The sequence below is a fragment of the Pan paniscus genome, chromosome 1, assembly GCF_029289425.2.
Source record: "Pan paniscus chromosome 1, NHGRI_mPanPan1-v2.0_pri, whole genome shotgun sequence".
NCBI classification, from domain to species: domain Eukaryota; kingdom Metazoa; phylum Chordata; class Mammalia; order Primates; family Hominidae; genus Pan; species Pan paniscus.
The window spans coordinates 75,453,637-75,480,401 of NC_073249.2; the positions used below are offsets into that span (position 1 = coordinate 75,453,637).

The following is a 26,765-nucleotide window of genomic DNA, read 5'->3' on the forward strand; positions in this document are numbered from 1 at the left end:
ATGAGCCATGGCAGTTTTTTTAATATGAAAATGGGTAAGAGGCTTCTATATTTGTTTCCTGTGCTGGTGCCTGCTTTTATCACACAGCAGTCCACATATTATAGTATATGAAGCAGCAAGCATTTTAAAACTTGAGAGAATGAAAGTACTAACAAAAACAGCATATAAAAGATGTTCATTATTCTAATAGAGCATTTTTATCCTGATTTTTAAAAAACTCACACAATTAACATTCATTTTTCATTATTATCTGCTTCCTTTGCTATAATACAAAAGTTACATATTTTATCTACTAATACTGCCTAATTTGAGGATATCATAGAAACCATAATTTTGTTCATTTAATATTAAAATAATTTTATAACCTCACTGATGAGTCAAACAAGATGTTCATATAATATTGTCTATCTAATATTACAGGCAGAAATAACTATAGAAATTAGGTATTTCTTAGAAACATTTTCATTAAAATTTTATAAGCATATGATATTTCTGTGCACTGCCTTTTTGGTTTTAAGTAATTGTTTATAAAAGGCAGAAACGTTGTTTTATATGCAGAGTCAATATTTCTGTTAAGAAGGTTCATACATTACAGGTTTCTAGGGAAAAAGTATGTAATTATTAAACTCGCTGGGTTTTTTTAGCTAATATTACCTAGATGTGACTTTTTCAAACACTCTATTGGTTGACTTCAAATATCATTTGATTTCTTTGAGGAATTGTATTGTTTTGCAACTTCAGGAATTATCTTGGCATTAAAAAAGAAGTGTGGAAAGAAAAATGTTTGTTACTATATATGAAGAGAACAAAAAGGTCCTACCTGTTTCAATCTCATGAAGAAAGTCTCTGTGAAAGTCTTTCTGCTGAAATACCAAAATCGCTCATTTGCAGGGTACACACGGACTACTGTCTCCAGGAGAAAGCGAACAGGCTCCACCACCTCTGTGACTACCATATCCACTGCCACAGTCATGTATACTTGCTTATCTGTAGTAGAAATTTTCTGGGTTTTATGCTAGCTTTATTATTCCTTGACTACTTTAAACAAAGTTTCCTCACTTATGAAAGAATTAAAGTTCTTTACAATTGTAATACCTTCTATGTTTATTTTTAACTGTTCTATTCACATTTTGATTAAATAAGCATGCAAGTATTCCAAGCATGTTTCTTAGGAACTAATAATCCTAAGTGTTTGTTGTTTTGAGACAGAGTCTCACCCAGGCTGGAGTACAATGGAGCGATCTTGGCTCACTGCAACCTCCGCCTCCAGGGCTCAAGCAATTCTCCTGCCTCAGCCTCCCAAGTAGCTGGGATTACAGGTGCCCGCCACAACACCCAGCTGATTTTTAAAATATTTTTACTACAGACAGGGTTTCACCATGTTGGCCAAGCTGGTCTCAAACTCCTGACCTCTGGTGATCCACCCCCATCAGCCTCCCAAAGTGCTGGGATTACAAGCGTGAGCCACCACGCCTGGCCTCATTGAGGTTTTTGAATCTATGGCCTGGTCATTCCATACCATTTTGTAATTTCCTCATTCCTTTTTAAATATTTTTTAAAATTTATTTTCTTTACAATTTTTAGTTCTCTGTTAAAGGAAAGTCCAAATAACCAAGGCCACCACTAGAAGAAACCCTCAATAGTGTTTTTAAATATTATATAACATTCAGATTCATCAACTACTTCTCAAATTCAATAACAATTTTATTACATTCTTACTAAATACAGTCTTACTAAATATACCTGCCAATTCAAGAGAAACTAAAATTTGTTAGACATTATACTTGACCTGGAGGACCTTAGAGAAAGGAGTAAGGAGTAATAACACAAGACAGAATATAACATTCAACTGGATCTTAGTGCAGTGGAAAGATCCAAGACTTTTCATCTCTCAGGGTCTAAACTTCTTCCATAAAAATCAAACTTTATTTGATCACAAATTCTCTGAGTAATGTGTAATTTCAAGGACATAATTTAGAAATTTTAAAAATCAGGGCAACATTTTTGTGTGGCATATGAGATAATTTTAAATTTAAAATGTATACTTTGAATCAGAATATTATAATATACTATTATATAGTTTATTTTAATAGAATAAATTATAAATAAATTTTCTTTTGTGGACCAAATATATATTTTATTGCAAAATAAAACTAAACTAGGTGTTACATTAAAAACATAAAAACTATTTTTATAACTTGATATGCAAAATTCTTATATTTTGTTCTTCAAAACTGTCAACTGGCTTATTTTTATCATTTTTGTGGCTTCCTTCTGAACAAGTATAAGAAAGAAGTTACAGGTATTTGCAAGCCTGTCTCCAGAAATAACAAATTGTGGGTCTAAAAATTATTTACTGCTAATAAATGAAAAGTTAAATTTTATATAATCTTTTTTTCTGTTTAGCCTTTATTTTTAGACAGCTTAATATGTGATCAAGGTATGTGACTTATATAAATGGTGAATACTCTCTTTAAGGAAATGAAAGAATAATTATCATTTTAATGCCCTTCATTAACATATTATATTTTCATATCAGTATTCACGAATGCTTCCTGTCAGTAACCAAAAGTCTACTGTGGGTATAAACTAAATAATATAAAATTAATGATAAAACAAACTGATCCATTATATTCTAAATATGAATTAATGGTTTAATGACAGTAAAGCATTTAGGGTAGGCATATAACTCGGCAGGTAAAACTTCAAATTTAGTTTAAAAGTAGATGATGAAGGGGCAAAAAACAGGCAATTAACAGCTATCTGGATGAAGTAGGAATGAAAAAACACAATGGAACAACGAAAAATGTGACTATTCAACATTTATACATTCTGTTCAATACTAGACATGATAAATAATATGAAAAGTTAAAAAACTAAGAAAAAACTATTTGCTACAACTGAAATATTTAATATATATTACAAGCATCCCGAAGGCCAAAAGACTGGAGCCAATAATTAATAAATGAAAAACTATAAGTAAACTATAATGCAAAAATAGTTAATAATTTAAAAATATTCAAAATTCTAAAATATTTCCTTTTCATCATTTTCTTTAATATTTCTCCATCACTAGTCTCCACAAATGAAATAACTCTATAGTGGTATATGAAAAACAAAGCCCAAATGCTTTCTCTATAATCTAATAAAATTAATTCAGGCCAGGTTCAGTGGCTCACATCTGTAATCCCAGTGCTTTGGAAGGCAAGAAGATCAGTTGAGGCCAAAGGTTCAAGACAAGCCTGGGCAACAAAGCATGACCCCATCGCTACAAAAATAAAATTTAAAAATTAGCCATGCATGGCAGCACACACCTGTAGTTCTATTTAATAGCTACTCAGAAGGCTGAGGTGGGAGGATTGCTTGAGTATGAGAGTTTGAGGTTACAGTGAGCTATAATGCCCCTATACTCTACCCTGGGCAACAGAGTGAGACCCTGTCTCTTAAAATAATAACAATAATAATAATTCACATATCTTTTGGGGAGGATTTTTTTAAATAGTGGAGATTTCCCCCATAGAAGCATAAAGAATAAAAATGAACCTCAAATTCTCAATGAAAGAATATGTCCACTTTGAGTTCCAAATTTTTTTTAAAACATGACAAACAACATTGTTCATAATATAAAATGTAAAGCAAACAATAAGGGATCTTTTAAGAAAAGTCACCTTTTGGGGTTTCCTCATTAAGTGCCAGAAATACTGGTGCATTGGGGTTCCACATGCCAGTGATGACATAAGCTCTCCCATCATAGCTCTTTCCCATGGATTCCTATAAAAATTCAAACAGTAATTACTGATAAAAGACATCAAAAAAATCACTACTTTAAATTACATCTTACTTTAAGCAATACAAATTATTAAAATTTAGATTTACAGTCAAGCAGGAGCTTTATATTCATTGTAAATTCTTTTCATCCTACAAAAGCATTTATTTAAATATTAAATTCTTCTACAGCTTTCTTCAAGCACAGTTTCTATTTAAAGACATGTACCCTTGGATAAAAGGAGGCATATACTTACATGCTGAATCAAAAAAACATAATATTGTTACAAAGTTATATTTAACTTGATCTTGACGCCAATTGTCCAAATCTCATATACACATAAGAATGTATATGGTTTCTATTAAAACAATAATATAGAATTAGCTGAAGACAGTTAAACTGAACTAGTAGCTAATCACAGTAGGGAAAGTTAATATTTTTCTTCTAATATTCTAATTTTTAATGAATTCTTAAAATATTAATTTAGTTTGTAGCAATTAATACTTTTTAAATTAACACTTGTCTATTTTCTATATGTCAGATATTTATATACTTTCTTACAATCATAAATTAGTATTAGGAGACTAATTTTTGGTTTGTAAGCAGCATCCAAGTGTATTAACTCTCTCCCTCTACTGTTACACTTACTCCCTCTTTCTTCCCTTCTCTCCTTCCTCCTCTTCTCCATTCTTTAAGACTTTACCAAGCCAGCTCTTGACTCTCACTAAAAAAGCCAGCAACTCCTATGGCAAAAGCTAGTCTACTTATAGCTTGTGTATATGTGTGTGGAGAGAGGAGGGGTAGAGTTTGTCCCATGAAAGAACAACACACAGCATACAAGTATTTCCATATGCAAATGAACAGTATCTACAATATTTCAGTTTTTGTAGCAATTTCCTCACATTATGAATAGAGACTGTTAAAAGGGTCAGACTAAAACAAAGAGAAAAACTTTTCTTTTTTCATTATTACCCATTCACAGATGTTTCTCTGAACCCCCTATAAAATTGTGTCAGTCATTTGGTAATTACTATGTATATTTTTCTAGTGTATTAGTAATACTTCACTAATCAGATTGTGTAGCTTGAGCACAGGGACCATGCATTCCAGAGATGAAATACACTCAAGGTCACTTGTAAACGAAACCCTCCCAGCAGCCCCAACACACTCATATGTTAATGGTCTCTTTCTCTCCTCTACACACACACACACACACACACACACACACAGAGTCACCTGTTGCTTAATGATAGGGTTATGTTCTAAGGTATGTGTCATTAAGTGATTTCTTTATGCAAATAGAATACACCGTACTTATAAAAACCTAGATGGTACAGGGGCTACACAACTAGGCTGTTGCTCCAAGGCTACAAACTTGTACAGCATGTTACTGTACCAAATACTATAGCAACTATAACAATACCATTTGTGTACCTAAACACAGAAAAGGTACAGTAAAAATACATTATAATCTTACGGGACGACCTTAAATTATGGGTCCATCATTCACGGAAATTTTCTTACTCAGCATATGACTGTTATATATAAGTAATCTGGCTATTTCACTGAAAAATATATCTTCATTTATAAATAGGACTTTCCTGTCATGAGGATCACATGATATTTGGGAGTGTCATAGAAGGAGTAAAAGTATTAATATCTTGTTCTAGAGTGCAGAATTAAGACTAATTAGGCCAAGTTACAAGAACTATGATTTCAGGTGATTATAAAAAAATAACTTTGTAATAAACAGAACTGTCCCTTAGACTTTAACATAAGGTAATGAGTTTCTCTTCATTAGAAGTAGTCTAGCTGAGGTTCAATGTCCACTATGAAGATTAACAACACTGGGTAATAACAAATCACAACTGCTAATCATTGCAAATACAAGCCTCTCATTTGCCCAACTATTTGTTGCAAGTAAGCCCCTTCTCTGTCTGAGAGCATGAATGCTCACAACTCTTTTGATTTAGATATGGACTCAAAGGTGGGGAGGACTGTTCTGAAAGTTAGAGAGACATAGTGAAGGGGCCTCAGAAGTTTATACCAGTTCTATAATTCTGTAATCTGAATTTAGGTTTTATGGACAAATCTCTGCAGTAATTCATCTTAGTCTTTTAAACTCTGAAAGACCATGATTAATTAGGACCTAGGATCTTAAAAGTTTTTATTACCTCAATTCTCCTAATTTACTTCCTCATGGAATTTTCAGGGCTCCAAAATGCTAATGGCTTGCCTTAGGTAAAACCACTTTCATTACTGATATGTGGTTAAGAAAAAAAAAAAAGATGTAAGAGACATAGATCAATAGCTAATTTATGTTTTAATAGTCAATTTAACTGGTTGTCCTTACCTGACCTATTCAGGCAGTGCTTCCTCTATATTTCTGTGGCTTGAAGTACCACCAGATACTAAAAAGTTTGTTTCCCACAAGACCATGAACCCACAGATGGTAAGAGCTATATTTTACTCATATGCATAACCTCATCACTTCACACAACACTTAGCAGACAAACAGGTACCCAAAAGCCTGAATAAACCATTCCTGTACTGCTATAAAATCAGTATTGATATTACCATGAAATTACTCAAAAAAAGTTGACCTAATTAGTAATGTTTAACTGATATTTGCAAAACACAGCTAAAAAAAAGAAAGCATATAGTGCTTATTATCACTAAATATAAGAATTTCAGTTCACTAAGAAACTTTATACTTACTCTAAGATGATTATTTTCCTATAACGTCTCCAAGTCACAAATTAAATGTTTTCACTAACTGCAATATTAGAAGGTATTTCTATTTGAAAGTTAAAATAGCTTGCTACTTTTACACTAAATATCAACTGTTGAATATATATTAACCTTTAAGGACATTCCTTAAATAAATATTACTCCTAGAATAAGTGTACTTTGCTAAGGACAGGTAATTAAGAAGAAATTCAGAAAGGGAAACGCTTTAAAGAAAACAAAAGTACCCATCACAAACTCAAATTAATAGCAGTGCATTAAAATAAATGAAAGGCACCATATTCACTCTGGAGATGCTTGTTATAATCATGTACTTGTTACTACAGGTTCAAAGAAAAGATATCTTTCTAAGAAGCCAAAAAAATAAATGGACATTATCATAACACAATCCTTTTATTTGTTGCATATGACTGTTTTGGTGGAAATTGTCCTGAATTCCTCTTTCACAAGTAATTTTAAGTTTGCGTTTCCAAATTTAATTATTACTATCACACAGCTGCAAGAAATAATTTTGACAATATGACAAAATTTGTAAATAGAAAATACTTGTCAAATATAAAATAACTATCATCTATACTTGGTTAAGGTGCTTAAGATTATCATTACCATATCCAGTAAATGCATGTCACTGTTCTTCACGTTTCGACCTGGGCTTAATAACATTCCAAAACATCTGAAAATATTGGGGGAAAAAAAGGAGAAATAAGGTATCAAGAATATATAGAAGCCCAGTGAGCATAAAGCCTTTTTACAATAACTATACAATCTGAGCTCTGTATTTATAAGCTTTAGTTTTTTTTCTAAGAACACCAGAAATAAGTATTTATGAAGATAGATAATAAAATCACACCGAAATAAGTCATCTAAATTTCCAGATCTTTATTTGCATGTAAAATATTACCAATAAGAAACTGCCATAAAAGTGGCCATAAGTTGTTAATTGAAAGAAAATATGGTACTGAGATACAAATTAGTTTCTAGGGAGATAAGAGATTTTATTTGCCTTAGACTTATTCCAAACATATAGGTCAAAATCCATTAACCCAGTTAAACCAAAAAGGAGGTTTTTAAAAATAAGATGACACTATGCTCTCTTTGCATCAAACCAGATTAAAAAGAAAGCAAACTGTTACCCTGGCCCTCCACAGTCATGTTCACTAAGTAGCATGTTAATACTATATCCTCAGTTTAAAAAAAAAAGTTATGCAAACTTTATTACTAAATGGGCTATTAGTGAAGATATTATATCCAACATATTATTAATTTACTGTTAACTATTTAATATTGTTCTGTGCTTCCTGATGCCAGAGAAGCTTTAGGAATCCCATCAACACTGCCACTTTATTTGTAAAGGATTTGCATAAGCTCTAAAATTCAGCTAACTCGAAGATTTTTATGTTTGTTAGGCTATTATTAACTCCACTTTACATGTAAGCAAAGTCAAGTCCAGAGAAGTTAAGCAATTTACCCAAATTCATATTGCTATATTATAGGTCTCGTAACTTGAGAAGCAATGTAATCTGTCCACAGGGTCCCTCTGCCAACAACACATACCCACACACAAGAATGTTTTTATTGTAGTTTCCCAAAACTTCAAGATATGCTATGTAACAATTTATAGAAAGGGTAAAGAATATAACTACATTAAACATAAGATTTTTTCAATTTCAAAATAGTGGCAGCTAACCACTCAACCGTTATTCTCATCCTTGTTGTTTTTCAAAGGTTTACTCTCCTAGTATCATGGCTAATGCTGACATGAGCAAGATCACTGGTCCTGTCCAAATGTAAGCTTAGTAAGGAGTAAATATATACTTCCTATAAGTTCTTGAGGATCACTTGTTCAAGGCTTCCTTCTGGCACCCAAAAATGATGACGTACATAGCAAAGCTAAAGTTGGTAAGCTCTGAGGATAACTTTTCAAATACAGAGAACAAAATATAATCTACAAGAGAAATAATTATACTGTAGTATTCATAATTTCACCTATATACTGCTATGATCTCTCTCCTATGAATTCTTGTAATAAACACTGTCTACACAAATTAAATAATAATCAATCATGCAATTCACTGTACTATTTCTTATACTACTGCCCTAAATTCTTGCTAAGGAAGAATAAAAGATTTAATTCTTTTTTAGAAATAAAATTTGACTCTCTAAAAAATTAGGTCAATGAGAACAGATTTATCTCACACATCTCTACATACTTTGCTTCAGCTTGCATCTCTAATGGTTTTTTGTTTTAAGAACAATATTCTATATTATAGGGTTTAAATTACAAACCCATTATATAGTCACCATAATAAGTTAACAAATACCAAAGTATGTAAAGAAAAAATAATTTCTCCCTTCTGTCAGCCTCCTTAGGAAATAATGCTAACAGTTTGGAAAGTATACTCTCTTTCTTTTTGTTCTTTTTGAAAATTTAAAGGATTTTTTTATAAGGCAGAAAAAGATTTTTTTTAATTTTTATTTTTATAGGCATAAGGATTACAAGTGCAGATTTCTTACATGTATGCATTATGTAGAGATAAAGTCTGTCTGGGCTTTTAGAGTACCCATCAACCAAAGACTGAACATTGTAACCAATAGGTAATCTTTCAACCTTCACCCCACTCTCCCACCCTCCTACCTTTTGTAATCTCTGATGGCTATAATAAAAGTTAAAAGTTTAATGTCATTTGTTTCTCAAGCACTTCCAGGTAAATGATAAAATAGATGAAATTTCACATTTTCTCAGCATAATATTTCTATATTACATTGTACTGCAAAAGGAGCCTTAGAGGTTTGGATTTTTCTTAAGTAGCAATACTCATCACCTTATTTTGATAATCTTTAATGCACTAATCTTTTCCTGGCCTGAAAAAAAAAAAAAAGGCCTGCCACCAACCAGCATGACCTTAGAGAAAGCACCTAACCCCCTGGGACTCTGCTCCCTCTTCTAGCAAACAGGAAAGGTATAATACATGAACTTTAAGCACTTAAATTACATAATTATTTTCTGTCAAGCTGTATTAGTCATTTTCAAAATTACACTTCATTAAAGCACATCAGGATTCCTATGGAGGCCAGCAAGATCTATTAGGAATAATGTGTCAGAAATTAGATAGATATTATTAGTAACATTAACACCTAATAGGAGTATTCAGTGTTTCACTGTGGAGTTCAAAGCATTCAACAGTCTCTTATTAACTCTATAGATAAGGTAAAAAGCAAATTGCTATCCCACCTATTTTCTTAAGGAGTTTACAGTATAGTGGGGGGGAAAATAAGTAAACAGGCAATTAGAATCTGATATCATTTGTTCTAAAATACCTGTAAGTACATAATATTAACAAAGTATAGAAGAGACATCCAACATAATTTATAATATAGTGAATAGCTGACTTCACTGAAAAATTGAAATCAACCTCCTGAGAATGAGCTGATGATGCTATTATATCAATTATTATCATAATAATAGATATTGTTTATTGAATGTCTTAACTTTAAGCCAGGCTCTACTATACTGTTACATTTAAATTTCAAAGCAACCTTCATACAACAAACGATAAAACTGATTTTCAAAAACAATGGTTTTGCCCAAAGCCACATAGCTACTAAGTTACACGACTGGGATTCATGCCCATGTCTATCACTACAAAACTATATGGTCTTTCACATTACAGCCTGCCAAGGACTGTCAGTAAAAGACTATAAACTCCCTGAGAGACCCTGGGCAAATCACAAACCTCAAAGTCTCACTTTCCACATTTCTGAAGTACAAATACTTGCTTTCATGTTCATTACGTCAATGTAAACTCGACATGAAAAAACTCCTGGCCGGGCGCGGTGGCGCGGTGGCTCACGCCTGTAATCCCAGCACTTTGGGAGGCCGAGGTGGGCGGATCACGAGGTCGGGAGATTGAGACCATCCTGGCTAACAAGATGAAACCCCGTCTCTACTAAAAATACAAAAAAATTAGCCGGGCCTGGTGGCGGGCGCATGTAGTCCCAGCTACTCGGGAGGCTTAGACGAGAGAATGGCGTGAACCAGGGAGGCAGAGCTTGTGTGAGCCGAAGCTTGTGTGAGCCGAGACTGCGCCACTGCACTCCAGCGTGGGCAACAGAGCAAGACTCCGTCTCAGAAAAAAAAGAAAAAGAAAAGAAAAAAACTCATGATGAAAGGGCACTGTAAACTATAAAACAGTTGATAATTATAAATTATTATAATTACCATTATCATTAGGAAGAGAAAGCTCTCCCTTTCATAGCAGTACTTAGTGTTTACTCAAAATAGAACTTTAAGCAGCTTTTAACACCAAGTTAACCTCTAGAACAAATACCAAAAACTCTGTATCACTAATACGGCTTTAGACTTAACTGCAGGAAAAAGTGAGAAAAACAGATGTTGTATTAATGTCCTGCAATATGAAACTAATTTTTAAAAAACTTTTACCTTTAGTCTATCAAATCATTAGGAATTACATATATCTCCATGAAGATAAAAATGGAAGGTAGGGAAGGAGAGAGAGGAAAAGAACACGCTCTCTTGCTGTACTAAACTTTTATTATTAAAAATGAAAAAGTGGCTGGGCGCAGTGGCTCACGCTTGTAATCCCAACACTTTGGGAGGCTGAGGTGGGCAGATCACAAGGTCAGGAGATCGAGACCATCCTGGCTAACATGGTGAAACCTCCGTCTCTACTAAAAAATACAAAAAAAATTAGCCGGGCGTAGTGGCGGGCACCTGTAATCCCAGCTACCGAGGAGGCTGAGGCAGGAGAATGGCGTGGACCCAGGAGGCAGAGCTTACAGTGAGCCGAGATTGCACCACTGCACTCCAGCCTGGGCAACAGAGCAAGACTCCGTCTCAAAAAAAAAAAAAAATGAAAAAGTGACAGCACAATAGAAGGGGAAAAACAGAACTGCAAATAAGAAAATCTATAATGCAATCACAGTTTTTCAAAACTTTATGCAAAACACTAAAACTAAATAATTTCATAAAAGTTGGAATCTCAGTCAGTCTCCCCAAAGGGGCTAAAGCAAAAAGATAATTGGGCAAATCTTCTATTGTGTCAATGAGACTGTTATTTCCCTTACTAAAAAGACTGAAGTAGAGAAAGATACACAGGCATTTGTCACTATGTACAGTGGTGTGGAACCACAAAAATAACCATATAAGCAAAACTGCATATAAAATGATATTTTTCAAAAGGAAAAATTATGATTCTTCAGTAACCTTTAAAAATTTTTGTCGAAACTTCAAAAACTCTCTTACTTTCAGTTATAAATTTATAGGACAATTGTTAAAAAGTAAAACTATTGTTTATTTAGCACTTCGTGGTTTGAAGCACAAAAATTAAAGTATTTTAATTATTTTAAAAACTTATCAAGAATATATTGAACAGTGCTTGCTGCCTTCTCATATAATTTACAATACGAAGTATTTTTTCTATCTTGGCAAACTGTCATATTCCTTTCTAAGTTTGGATTAACTTCCAAACTTTATCCTTTGCATGTTCAATGTTGTGAAGTATCTCCAAGAGTTCCTTTAATGTGAAAAATTTGCCAGAGTCATTTCCCCTGGAACATTCATGCTTTTCATCACAACCACTTTCCTTATTTACACTGATAAGTTCATCTTCACAAAGTTCATCTGGCTGCATATCTAGAGTCCACTGAATAGCAACAGTGTCAACACTCCCACAGACAGCTATTTATTCTACATCTCCATAAGTGTCCTATTCATATCCTTCAAAGTTACTTCTATAGCGAAGTAAAAGTTTGCTGTACTACAGACATAATATTCATTGTTGCTCCCTGAAATGATGCCTTCAACTGCATGCTTTATGTCATATTTCTCCCAAAATTGAGATAAAAAAATTGCATAATCTCCAGTCTCCTTATAATTACTATTTCCTTTTGATGTGGCATCTAACTTCAGTATTTTGGCTGACATGCTAGCAAAACTGATTGGAATTTTTGTTTATTACAGTCTTAATCCAAAGCAGAAGTATATGCTCCAGTTAAACCATAAGCAGCTTTCTGTTCCTAGTGAAACTTAAACTAAAGGATGTTGGAGTGATTTTATCATTTTTTTAAATTTATCATACTTTTTCAATATGCTTCATATCACAACTTTATACAGGCCTAGGTCTCATTCTGTCTTCATTTTGCTGTTGCCATTTTAAAATCTTCTAAGACTGTGCATCTTCTAAAATTACATGCAATTTCACTTTCAGCATTATGACTTTTCATTTCTTTGTAGCACTGTTAGCTTTGTTGGCCAATTTCCTCTTTGGATTATCCATTTTTGTAAAATGTCAAATGGATTTATTACCAGAGACAAAGAGGCAACACAACCACATACTTTGCTATCTGTAAGTAAAGTGAATAACAGATACACAGTGACCAATCACCAACAGACTTTGGAAGAAGCGACATGATTGGTCACTAATCATGTATGTATACAGTGACTTGTGGACTGAACAGCAGAGTTTGTTTTGCAATTACTCTGTTAATATACTATGGTAACAGAAATTTGAACCATGTGTTTGGGAGACTAGTGTTATAACTGAACCACGGTAAGAGAAAATAATGTATACCATAACTACAAAGCAAGGACTGCCTGTATATACACACATAGGTTCTAAAGAACTCTAGCCAAGATTTTGCCTTCCAATGGTAGCAGTCTACTCTGATTTTGCAGGTTACTTACTTCTGATTATCACTCAAAAAAGACCAATAGTCTTAAAATATTAACTGTGGTTGTTGTAATAGTACCACTAATAGTAATAATAGCATGCATTTATTAAGCATTATTGTGAACACTTTACAGTTACTAGCTAATCTTCTCCCCACATTCTTAAGAGGTAAGTTTTATTCACAATTTACAAATTGCAAACTGAAGCACAGAGAAGTTAAATAACTTGACCAAGATCACTGTAAAGCCAAGATTCAAACCCAGATGAGGGTACTCCATAGCTATTTATCCTAAAAATTTCACTCTAGTAACTTCAGTGATATCAGTAATAGGAAGAAGGAGTCTCTCCAGATTTAAAAATTGGTTACTCTTTTCATTCATCAGGCAGGAAATCGTTTTATCTATCTATCTGTCTATGTAACTAACTATCTATCTTAGATTTCCTAGAACACTAGGAAAAATCACCAAGAAAAAAAATAACCTAAATAGATCTTAGGACTGCCATAGAGCTGCTACCAGTACAGAGAATTTAACATGCAGATAGGCTATAAAAGAAGAATATCTTAGGTCCACTTTTTTTTAATTTTCAATCAACAAATTTCAAAAACAAAAAAAAATACCAGTACAGAGAAAATAACATACAGAAAGAAGAATATTTTTAGGTCAATGTTCTTAAAATTTTTCATTGAATAAATTTCAAAAATAAAAACAAAAAAACCCTCCATACCATCCTTAGCAATAATGTTCCCATTCTCACATTAATAAAGGGTCAAAATTTAAAATGCAGAATAACTCAAATATGAGTGCTTTCCTTCTTCCCTTTTTTTTTTTTTTTTTTTTTTTTTCAAGACAGGCTCCAGCTCTGTCACCCAGGCTGGAGTGCAGTGGCACAATCTCAGCTCTGCAACCTCCACTTCCTGATTCAAGCCATCCTCCCACCAAATATGAGTACTTTTACTAACTCCCTTCAAATACAAAATGAGAACTTAGCTACAGTCAGATTTTAAAATATATTTAAAATGATTATAACAAGAAAACCAATAAATTTCAAAGTCTGACATGGTTTAATCCCTGCTTAAAACATTTAAAATCAATTATTTTGCTTTTCCATTCAGTAAGACTAATACAGGACATTCAGATAGTGATACATTATTTGGGCTTTTGCAAATACTAGCTATATGCATCAAAATAAACGGGTGCTAATTTACAAGTATTTTTACAATTGAATGTATTTGTAAACATAATTCAAAAACATCTAAAAGCATAAAGAAAAGGAATATCTTCCCCTGTACAGCTACAGCTAATTAACAAAAGTCCATTTTTCTCCTTCATAAAGGCTGATTTTGCAGGCTACTGATTCCTGATTATCACTCATAAAACACATGTAGATAGGGTTGAACAAAACATGGGCAAAAAATGATGAATTCAATTTTATGAGAAAATTTACAGCAAAAGTACCTACATTAACTTTTGATAAAATAAGAAAACTAGTGATTAGACTTGGAGTTCCTATTTCTTTTTCTCTCGATTGTCATTTCTTTTGTTTTTTTTCTAATTTTTTTCTTTTATCTACAGTCTACATTTTTTCCCATTTCTATTCGTATTTTTTCTTTAATCCCTTTCCTCTAGGGTTTTTCTTTCTTTACATAGTTGGAAGTAGAACTAATATGATTTAATGAAGAATTAGATGTAGAGTGAGAGAAAATGGAGTTGAAAATGCCAAGTTTTTCATCTACAATAATTGGAAAGATCAAGTTACAAATTAAAAAGACTGTGAGAAATTACAGGAGGAACAAGTTTGGGACAGTGTCAAACTTGATTTTTTAGTTTGATTTTTGAACATATTAACTTTGAGATGCCAGATGAAGATCTGAAGTTGTTGAATATATAAGTTTGGAGACCTCAGGTCAGAGAAAAACATTTGGAATCATCCAGTTATAGATACATTTAAAGTCATGAGACTGGATGGGCTAATCTAACAAGCAAGTGTGGTAGAAGAAAGACTGCTTAAACAATGTCTTTGAGATGTCAAAATGGAATAAAATATAGTATACAAGTAGAAAATTAGCCTTAAAAGCAGGGACATTTCATATTATAAAAGAATTAAGTTTCTTGTAGTACAGTGGAATAATGAAATAATTCACCTAAATATATAAAACTTCAAAATTTAAAAAATACCAGGGAAATAAAAAGAATGAGTAAATTTATCAAAATATACTGAAAATTTTAAAAATCAAATATTTAAAGCACAAATACAAAATTTCACCTATAAGACATATTTAACTTTTAATTAATTGCTTAAAGTCCTACTAAAAAAATATAACATTTTTAAGTCTTCCTCCCTCTTCCCTTCAAATGATCCAAAGATCTTGAAAAGGGAATAAAACAACTATGCTACTATTACAAATATGGATAAAATATTAGTAACTAAACAATATTTACTAAAGAAATAAAATAATCATATCCTATTTATAGGTACTTAATGCTGACCCCTATAAACATCCCCCAGCCCCCCAAAAAAGAAAGAAAGTCATACAGAAGAGTCAAATGAAAAGGCTTTAGGAAGACTAGCAAGATGGTCTTGATTCAAATACTTGTGTTGCCAATTATAAGCTAGATTTCATAGCAAGGCAAAATAAAATGCTTTAGCTCCCTACTCCCCATTAAAAAAAAAAAGTAAATAAAAGATAATCTACTTTGCAGGGTTTCTTGCTTTAGTAAGAAAAAGGCTGTGCGTGGAATGGAAATAAACATACGGTAGAAATAATAGTGGTTTTTTCCTTGCCATTATCGTGACAGTAAAAAGATTATCTAAAATAACCACTTTTTTGTTTTGTTTTTCCTGGAAAAATATCAGAAACTTTATGGACTGCTTAATATCATTAGATATTAATTCAATTAGATACTGTAAGTCAGCATTTGATTAGGACAGAAAACACAGTAATTTAAACAGGGAAAATTTACTATAAAGAATTATTAACTGTCATAGTAGAGTAACTACAAAGAGAATTTAACCCTAAAGCTAAGGGAGAGTACCACAAGAAGAACTAACTTGGAAGTTGGGTCCTTTCACCAAAGCTGGTATTCAGACCTCACTGGAGAAGGCAGAATTACAGCCCAATGAATAGCAAAGAAGTTTGTTGGACTGCCCAGGGAAAGCTAGACCACAGGCAAGCAGGAAACAACCCTCTGGGCTGCAGCCAGCAAAGGCTGGCAGGCAGGTGGGCAAAGGAAATCAGGGCTTCCAGAGTCAGCTCACTGGCAGGGTGGTACGAGGCCTGGGGCACACAGTGTCTGTGTCAGGAAGGCTGTAGGAGGGCCTCACTGAGACAGAACCAAAGCTATGAGCTCACGGAGGGACTGCATGTGAGTGCACAGCTGGGTTGAACCAAACATCAGCAAAAGCACAGCATCACTGGATGTCCCTGGATCTTACAATAAGCAAGAGCAAGAAAACAATAAATGTAACACATCAGAAACAAAAGAAACCCCATCTTCCTGCAGTGTCCCTGCAACACCCTCTACTGGCATAATTTAATATTGTGCTTGCTGCAAAGAAGAAATGTTTAAAGCTCCATTAATGCAGATCAGCTAAGAGGACAGATTTGGAGCCAAGGGGCAATAACCTGGTAACTGGATAGGATATGGTTAAAATACCCAATCTCTTCTAATTAGCAGCCAGGCTACATATCCAAATTTCTTAAGCTAATAAATTAAATGTTTATATTATAGAAGTATACTGTGATTTATAAAAGGATTCAAAAAGAGCTGCAATAGAGGTCTGCAAATTGTACCAATGCCAATTTCCTAGCTGTGATACTGTACTATGGTTATGTAAGATGTTACCATAGGGGGAAATGGGGAAGCATACATAGAGCATCTCTACACTATTATTGCAATTTCCTGTGCGTCTACAATTACTTCAAACTGGAATTTTTTTTAATGAGCTCCAAAACATCTAGAATCAATCAACTTATGAGAACACATTACAGACAACAATATATGTTTTCATTGCTCATATTTTAAAAGTATTTCTTAAAATACAATGCTAAAAAGGTAATAGTACTACATCCACATTTAATACTTAAACCATGATGCCGCCTCTCCCCACTGGGTGCCAACAGAAGCCAGCAATGAAAAGATGCTGAAAATTCTGTCCTGATTACAAGTTTCAGTTCAAAGGCTGAGAGTCAGATAGAAGCTTCCAGTTATCTACTCCCCAAATTATTCACCTGAAAATGCCAATAGCTTTCTATCAATTGTCACATGAAATCATTAACAGAGAATAATGAAAGTACTTTTGTATAAGTAAGTAATACCTGTTTTCCTATGGAAAAAGAGTTATCCTTCTACTGCCTTAAAAGAAAACACAAAAAGGACAAGTGAGTAAGCTCACAGGGCAGCTTTTAAAATATTATGCAGAATATGGATCATCCCACTAATCTATTCCCATTTTCAGGAAAAGGAGGAATGATATCCTCTAAGAGAAATTATTATAACATCTAAAATTCTTTATTTTGCTGTAAAAGTTCATAAATGTACTAATTCACATAAGAGAATAAAACATCCAAATCAGACTGACATCTAGGCAACTTCAAGATAGTAACTTGAGTTTTTACCTAAATAAAACTGTAACAACTTGCTAAGGCCAAAGTAAAAATAAGTACTAAGTAAATTCAGCAAAAGACCCTCAGAATGGTCTAACATCAAGTTAGAGCAGTCAAAAAATAATAAACAATTCAAATTCTACTGTCCATCAAATTTAGTGATGTCAACTCACACTAAAAACCTGTTTCATGAGAAGAAGAGAGTCCCTGGGTGATTTTTTCAGTACTCCTTGTGTAGGATATCTTTTCCTCAAGAAAATAACACAAGGAAAGGTACTATCAATCACCCATGCTACACAGTATGGTTCTTATCACTTCAGTTTCTCATTATATAGTTTGTGCTGCAAGCCAGCAAGCACAAATTGAAAACTGAAGCAAAATTGCTACCAAAAGAGGCACATCACTGAACTCTCCAAATGATCAAACTACATGATCTGATATGATCACTGCCATTTAGAAGTGATGTTTTTCTAATGTATATATAATGATTGTATCCCCCCAAATCAATGTGAGATAGAAGTGGCTCATGGAAATCCTTATTTTCCAACAGTGTTGGCCCATGTTACTCACTGCAAATTGAGTTGTGTGCTTATAACAACTCTAATCATTATATTCTGCTTGCTGTATCACTACTTCATTCTGGTTAGCACAAGTATTAATATGAGGGCAGACCCCTGAGAACAGAGTGATAGGACAGACATAAAACCTGGTGCCAAAAATCGCTTCCTGATTACCCTTCCCCAAGGCCTGAAACTACCATTATTGGAACCTCTTCATGTTAAGGAATAATAAAGAGGCCCATTTTCTAAATGTATATGGTATTATTTGTCTTGAATCATTTTATCATGAAATAAGAAGTAATACTTGGCAAAAAAAAAATCAACTAGACAGAGCACTAATGGCAAAGACTGAAAAAATTTCCCCTTCTCTCACCTTTGGAATATTGAGCATAGCAAACTATTCAAAGCATCCAAGTGGGTGCTAAGTAATAGTGCTAGTAATAGTGCATTTAGGTAACAGTGCTAGTAATAATGTATTTTAAACACTATCAAGGCTTTAAAAATACATATCAATGTGTTAGTATGCAAGAAATCTTTTGCAATATTTCTGTATGTGGTGATACCAAAACCCATAATAATGGCAGCTAGTCAGGGAGAGAAATGATCACCATTTCTGTTTTGGGAACACCAGAAGAGCCTGACCTCATGTACACACACTTTAACATCTCAGCTGGAGGCCCTCAATAAGTAAGCTTTGCCCTACCACTCCTCACACATTTCATATACAATGATCTTGCTTTCTCCTTAGTTGTTAATGTCAGCTTTCTCTTCTACAAATTGGCTTTTCTCCCAAGGCACTGAGGGTTTGAAATTTCTGAGCAATCACTTGAATGCCCTAACATCTAAGTTCTCACTTTTAAATTCTGCTGAAAAGATACCAAAGAATACCAATTCATTTATCTTCAAACTGGCTTAATTTTAAACCTAGTATATAATCAAGATTTAATTGGGTTTAGCCTTTAAGAGTACACACTCAGAAATCAGATGACCCTGGTTTAAATCCTGGCTCTACCAGTTTCTGGCCAAGTAACCAAAGTTACTTAACCTGATTAAACCTCTGTTTCATCATCTATAAAATAGAGTAATAGGCCAGGCGTGGTGGCTTACACCTGTAATCCCAGCACTTTGGGAGGCTGAGGCGGGCAGATCACGAGGTCAGGAGTTCAAGACCAGCCTGACCAATATGGTGAAACCCCATCTTTACTAAACATACAAAAATTAGCCGGGTGTGGTGGCGCATGCCTGTAGTCCCAGCTACTCGGGAGGCTGAGGCAGAAGAATTGCTTGAACCCGGGAGGCAGAGGTTGCAGTGAGCCAAGATCACACCACTGCACTCCAGCCTGGGTGACAGAGTGAGACTCTGTCTCAAAAAAAAAAAAAAAAAAATGCAGTAATAATAACAGTACCTTCCCTCATATGTTAAGACAAGTTGTTCAATGGCCACCAAATAGTAAGTGTTCATTAAATGTTGGCCATTATTATTGCTCTTTTATATCCAGTTATTAAATAAAGCTTAATATGTGATATCCAACATGGGTAATCAAGAAAAGGAAAAGAATATTAAAAGTTTTCATGACTTGAGAACAGTTTTCATACATTCTTTAAAATACATAGGATTTTATTGGTGCAATGTGCAGTTATTAATTCCATATTACAACAAATTTAGCCAATGCTCTAACTTTATAAACTTTTATATACTTTTTATTGATTTAGTCAAGTATTTAAAAAGAAGCAGTAGAGAGTAAGAATATGTGTTCTAGTACTAGATGTACTTAGTTAAAAATTAATTTTATAGCCTTGGTCAAGTTATGTAACTTTTGTACCTCAGTTTCCTCAACTGAAAAATGAAGATAATAGTACCTATACCTCAGAAATACCACCTAGAACAGTGCCTGGCACTGAGAAAGTGCTAAGTAAGGAGTAAGTACCTAAGTATAAAGCTCTGTATTCCAAGCACTATAGTAGATGCTGGGGATTCTGGGATAAACAACATAGTGCTTGTTATCAAAAGGGTCAAGACAGACAATTGCAGTATACTTTGCAAAATATCTAGATATAAACAACCCTTAAACCCTTGGATGCACACAGAAATGGCTTCTTTCATAATATATTTTTCAAAAAAAAACCAGAATATTGGCCAGGCATGGTGGCTCACACTTGTAATCCCAGCACTTTGGGAGGCTGAGGCAAGAAGATCACTTGAAGCCAGGAGTTTGGGACCAGCCCAGACAACTAAGCGAGACTCCGTCTCTATGAAAGATAAATAAGACAAGATAACATTAGCCCAGAGTAGTGGTGGGCACCTGTAGTCCCAGCTACTTGGGAGGCTGAGGCAGGAGGATAGCCTGACCACAGGAGTTCAAGGCTGCAGTGAGCTATGATCACATCACTGCACTCCAGTCTGGGCAACATAGCGAGGTCCTGTCACCAAAAACAAACAAAAAAAACCCACAATGTTGATAATTTTACATAATTTAAATAATGATTTTAAAAATTTTTTAATGATAAATTTTATTTTCTCGTTCAGAAGATAAACAAAAATTATGTAATTTGAAGGATTTTCTTTCACACCAATGTTTTTATATTACAAATTAACTTTGTCAGCAGCAGTTATTAAAGATTTGGGTCAGTCACAGTGGCTCACGCCTATAATCCCAGCACTTTGGGAAGCCAAGCACTTTAGGAAGCCAAGTCAAGATCACTTGAACTCAGGAGTTCAAGACCAGCCTGGGCAGCATAGGGAGACCCCCATCTCTCCAAAAAAAAATATGTTTAATTAGCTAAGAATGATGGCATGTGCCTGTAGTCTCAGCTCCTCAGGAGGCTGAGATGGGAGGATCGCTTGAGCCTAGGCAATGAAAGATGTAGTAAGCCATGATCACACCACTGCACTCCAGGCTGGGTGACAGAGTGAGACCCTGTCTAACAAAAAAGATTCAGAGGTGTTAAGAATTTTCTTGGTAAGGCTGCCACCTGCTGGACTACCTTAAATTCCACTGTTTACAGTCTGATTTAAACATATTAAATACCACATTTAATCCAATGAAATGCAAATGTTTCTTTTACCAATATAGAAAAATCCAAGAATTTACTAAATCTTCTGTATCACAGGTAATTCGGTCTGTTATGCTGAACAAAGTATCGTTTAGGGAAGAGTCATTCACCTGAAGAAATCTTAGTCAATTAACATTTGGATGTTTACAGAGATTATCTGACAGAATCAGTGGAAAAGGAAGCAATGAAATTTAACATGGATTCAGTAAATACTGTTGGATATATGAGTCCAAGGTTGCAAGTGTTAGATATTAGCATCAGCAAAATAGTTATGTTAAAATAAAAACAATGTAATTTAGCCATTCCACAAGTATACATACCTCAAAACATGTACACAATAATACAACTCTTCTGTGTCAATTAACAAAGAAATAAAACCAATATAGCATTTATGTATTCAAAGTAACTTTAAAAACAATTGTGCTAATGTGTACAAATGTGTACTCGTGTTTTTGGTAAAATATCCAATGTTAGTAGCATATACTGATTCAAAAGGCATTTTCTCTCAACTCAGGCAGAAGTTGACATAATGTGCTCTGGAAAAAATGCCTTAAAATTATTCAAAAAGTAGCTTTAAGGATGATGAAGACATCAATATTAAAGATTATGAGAGTCTGATAAAATTGTTTTATGAATATAAGGGTGGGCAAAAAGTAACATTTCTAAGTTATTGTTTTGTGTAATATATTTAAATGTGTGTGCAAATGTTCTACCCAGTTAGCAAAGAACATATATATAATTAGGCATTCAACTATTTCACCTATATTTGTCTAGGTTTCTATATTCAAGTTGATCAAACTTGGAACTTAATGAGAAAAGGAAGGATTGCATTCCTTTACATTTAGGCACAGTTCAGGCATAATATACCACTTAATCATAAAAGTCCAAGATTTTAAAATTACGCTTATTCAAAGTTAAATTAACTCAATACCTAGTACTTCTTTGTCTGTGTTGCTACGACTTTTTAAATTGAAAGATGCTTTGTTATGCTAAAAAGGAAGTGCTCAAAAAAATGATGCAGGCATGTCATAAAGATAGGGTTCGAAGGGGCTCCAACTGGTTGATTCTAGGGCAATTTGAACACCAAAATAATCAGGTACTTCAGTCAATTATATAGTACTGGGGGGAGGAGGTGGGGTTAAATTTAGGAATCTATATCAATAACAAGTAGTTAAATGGAAGAAAAGGGAAAGAAAAGGTTTACATCAGAATGCCAAGGACTGAATACAAAATGTAGAGAGAAGGCAAGAGTTGAGAAATTAATCATTTTGCAATCATCATAGTACAGACTAGATCCAACAAGAATCATAAAAGAATGTTAAATTAAGGAGGATATTTTGATGAGGAGCAGGATATATTTTCGTGGTTGGTTGTTTTGTTTTGTTTTGTTGAGACGGAGTCTCCCTCTGTCACAAGGCTGGAGTGCAATGGCGTGATCTTGGCTCACTGCGACCACCACTTCCCGGGTTCAAGGGATTCTCCTGCCTCAGCCTCCCAAGTAGCTGGGACCACTGGCACCCGCCACCATGCCCAGCTAATTTTTATATTTTTAGTAGAGACGGGGTTTCACCATATTGGTCAGGATGGTCTCGATCTCTTGACCTCGTGATCTGCCCGCCTCGGCCTCCCAATCTGCTGGGATTACAGGCGTGAGCCACCGCGCCCAGCATATTTTCATGGTCTTAACGTGTTTCCTCACAGACTGCTTACTGGTTGGAAGGAAGAAAAAAAGTAATCATAGTGGGAAGAAATCAGACATCTTAACTATGTAATCAAAATTAACATCATCATCAAGGGACAGATGGCTATCAAGCGCCTCCAGATGTGATACTCTGTGAAGGACATATAAACTATGCAGCAATATATAATCTGAATTTAGTCACAAATATTAAACAAAGCCAAAAATGGGCAATGTTATATTAAAAAGAGGAAAAATGGATGTATTCTCCAAAAATGTCCAAGTCTTAAGAGACAGAGGAAGGCTGTGGAAATGTTCCAGGTTAAAGAAAGCTAAAGACATATGGTAACTAAATGCAATATCTAATCCTAGAATGAATTCTGAACTGGAGGGGGAGAAAGGATATTATTAGGTTAACTGGCAAAATAGGAAGGCAAATGGCAGGTTAGATTAAAAGTTGTGTATGAATGCTAAATTCACGTATGTTGATAAGTATACTGTGGTGATGTAAGCGATATCCCTATTCTTGGAAAACATACACTAAAGCACTTGGAGGAAAGGGCCACGATGTACTTAACTCACTCTTAAAAGTGTTCAGGAAAACAACTGTGTGTGTATAGGGAGTAGCAGGGAGAAGAGAAAGAGAGTGCAAGCTGGGCACAGTGGCTTATGCCTGTAATCCCAGCACTTTGGGAGGCTGAGGCAGGCAGATCATTTGAGGTCAGGAGTTCGAGACCAGCCTGACCAACATGGTGAAACCCCATCACTACTAAAAATATACAAAATTAGCCAGGCGTTGTAGGGCACACCTGTAATCTCAGCTACACAGAAGGCTGAGGCAGGAGAATAGCTGGAACCTAGGAGGTGGAGGTTGCAGTGAGCCAAGATCAGGCCATGGCACTCCAGCCTGGCTGACAGAGCGAGACTTTGTCTCAAAAAAAGAAAGAGAATGCAAAGCAAATTAGGTAAAATGTCACCAATATCTGAGATTTTGGTAACACTGGTAACACTGAGATATTGGTAACAATCTTGGTAAAGAGTATACAGGTCTTCCCTCTACTAGTTGTATTGTTTTTAACTCTTCTGTAAGTTTGAAATTACTTCCAAATAAAAAGTTTAAAACATTGCTATATATAATGCTTACCCCTAAAAACTAAAAGGTTCCTGTATGTAAAATCTAATCATATTCTTTTGGAACTGTAATATTCAACATCAAAAATACGACATCTTCAGCTCTTTTTCATCAATTTTAAGAAAGCCATCAATTTTAAGACTCACCATTATTTTTTGTATCTCATGAAAAAAAGGTGACAACTATAAGATGCCTCTCAAAAGAAGACATTTATGCGGCCAACAAACATATGAAAAAAAGCTCATCATCACTGGTCATCAGAGAAATGCAAATCAAAACTACAATGAGATACCATCTCACACCAGTTAGAATGGCAATCATTAAAAAGTCAGGAAACAACAGATGCTGGAGAGAATGTGGAGAAATAGGAACACTTTTACACTGCTGGCAGGAGTGCAAATTAGTTCAACCGTTGTGGAAGACAGTGTGGTGATTCCTCAAAGATCTGGAACCAGAAATACCATTTGACCCAGCAATCCCATTACTGTGTATATACCTGAAGGATTATAAATCATTCTACTATAAAGACCCATGTACACGTATGTTTACTGCAGCACTATTCACAATAGCAAAGACTTGGAACCAACCCAAATGTCCATCAATGACAGACTGGATAAAGAAAATGTGGCACATATACACCACGGAATACTATGCAGCCATAAAAAAGAATGAGTTCATGTCCTTTGCATGGACATAGATGAAGCTGGAAACCATCATTCTCAGCAAACTAACACAGGAACAAAAAACCAAACACTGCATGTTCTCACTCATAAGTGGGAGCTGAACGATGAGAACACATGGACACAAGGAGGGTAACATCATACACCGGGGCCTGTCAGGGTTTGGGGGCAAGGGAAGGGAGAGCATTAGGAGAAATAGGTAATGCATGTGTGGCTTAAAACCTAGATGATGGGCTGATGGGTACAGTAAACCACCATGGCACAGGTATACCTACGTAACAAACCTGCATGTTCTGCACATGTATCCCAGAACTTAAAGTATTTTAAAAATGCCATCAATTATAAGACAAACTACAATTTCAGAGATGTTCAATATGAAAACACATGCATCTTAAAATTTATAAAAGATGGTTTTTACATATGGCCAAACTTTGCAAGCAATTAAAAACACATGCATGCATCACTGTACCAAGATGCTGAATAAAACTTTTCCTGTTGCCTGGCAGGATTCAAAGATGGGAACAAAGTGGAGCTAGATAGCCTACCTTCTAAAAAAAAAAAAAACTGCAGATAATTGGGGGCCAGATACCTTCTCCTATATTTAAGAGGAACAGAAGTGGCCATGATGCCATCAGCCAGTGCCTCAATTGCCTCCCACCCTCATCCCAGTCTAGAGACTGGAGGGAAGACAGAGGGAATCTATTTATTATTGGAATTTTATTTCCAATAGCACAGATGCCCTAGAATAAGACATAGTATACAGCAGTCTTGATGAAGAGGCTTTTATTTCTCTTGAGCATCACCAACTTCCCTTGCTCCTTGAAGCCAAATAGGCATCTGTATTTCCAGTTTTTGCCACTAAAAATAATACTTCAAAGTTAAATTAATAAACATCCTTTGTTGTTTGACTGAAGTACTGATTGACTTCAGTACTGACTGATAATTGACTGAAGTACCTAATTATTTTGTTGTTCAGATTGCCCAAGAAGTAACCAGTTGAAGCCCCTTCAAACCCTATCTTTAGGATATGCCCCCATCATTTTTTTGAGCACTTCCTTTTTGGCATAACAAAGCAACTTTCAATTTAACAAATATGTAGCAACAAAGACAAAGAAGTACTAGGTATTGAATTAACTTTGAATTAAGTTTATTAATAAACATCCTTACAAATGTCCTTAAATAGTGATACTTTTATTTTGAATAGCACAGATTCCCTAGAATAAGACTTATGTGTCCAATTATAGGTATTAAAATCTTTATATATGTTGCCTAATTGGTTTTCAAAAAGGACATATGTACATTTTACATTTCCATTAACAGTATGAGAATTCCCTTTGCCCCATACCCCCACCATCACTGCATATTTTTGCAATCTGATATCTTAAGGTTACTATAATTCGCATTTCCCTATCTTTTTGTGAATCAGGACCTCTTTACATATGTTTCTTAGCCATCCAATAGCTTTCCTCTGATCTGTTTATACTCTGACCTGTTTTTCTCCTCTGCTTTCTGCCAATTGTTAAGAAATTTATGTATATTGTAGACATTACCTTTTCCTGTCATCTACATTACGAATATTTTTTCCAGAACTATCATTTCTTGTTGACTTTATTTATATCTTTTGTCCTACCATTCCTTTGTTTTCTGAATAGTTTTCCTGTGAATTGACACACAAGTATATGTGTATGTATTTATATATTTTAAAAATATGTATCTATCTTTTAAAGTTTCTAAAATTCCAGCAGCTAAGTGGAAGAGTAATCGAAAGTGATTGAAAAGTTAAAAGTATTTATGCTGTATGTAAATAAGGAACAAGAAAAAAAGATGTGAACAAACCCAGTTGTAGCAGTTA

General features: G+C 34.4%; 1 protein-coding gene across 10 annotated transcripts in view; it reads right to left on the reverse strand.

Moving 5' to 3' along the window:
• RABGAP1L (RAB GTPase activating protein 1 like) overlaps positions 1–26,765 on the reverse strand; it is an 830,901-nt gene that overhangs the window by 717,010 nt on the left and 87,126 nt on the right. For all 10 annotated transcript variants that reach the window (XM_055111246.3, XM_063603797.1, XM_008978332.4 and 7 more), the window contains 3 exons: positions 7,121–7,187; positions 3,669–3,771; positions 821–987 (listed from right to left, as the gene is read on the reverse strand). In XM_055111246.3, coding sequence (XP_054967221.1) covers positions 821–987; positions 3,669–3,771; positions 7,121–7,187 — 337 coding nt within the window. The remainder of the gene's footprint in view (positions 1–820; positions 988–3,668; positions 3,772–7,120; positions 7,188–26,765) is intronic.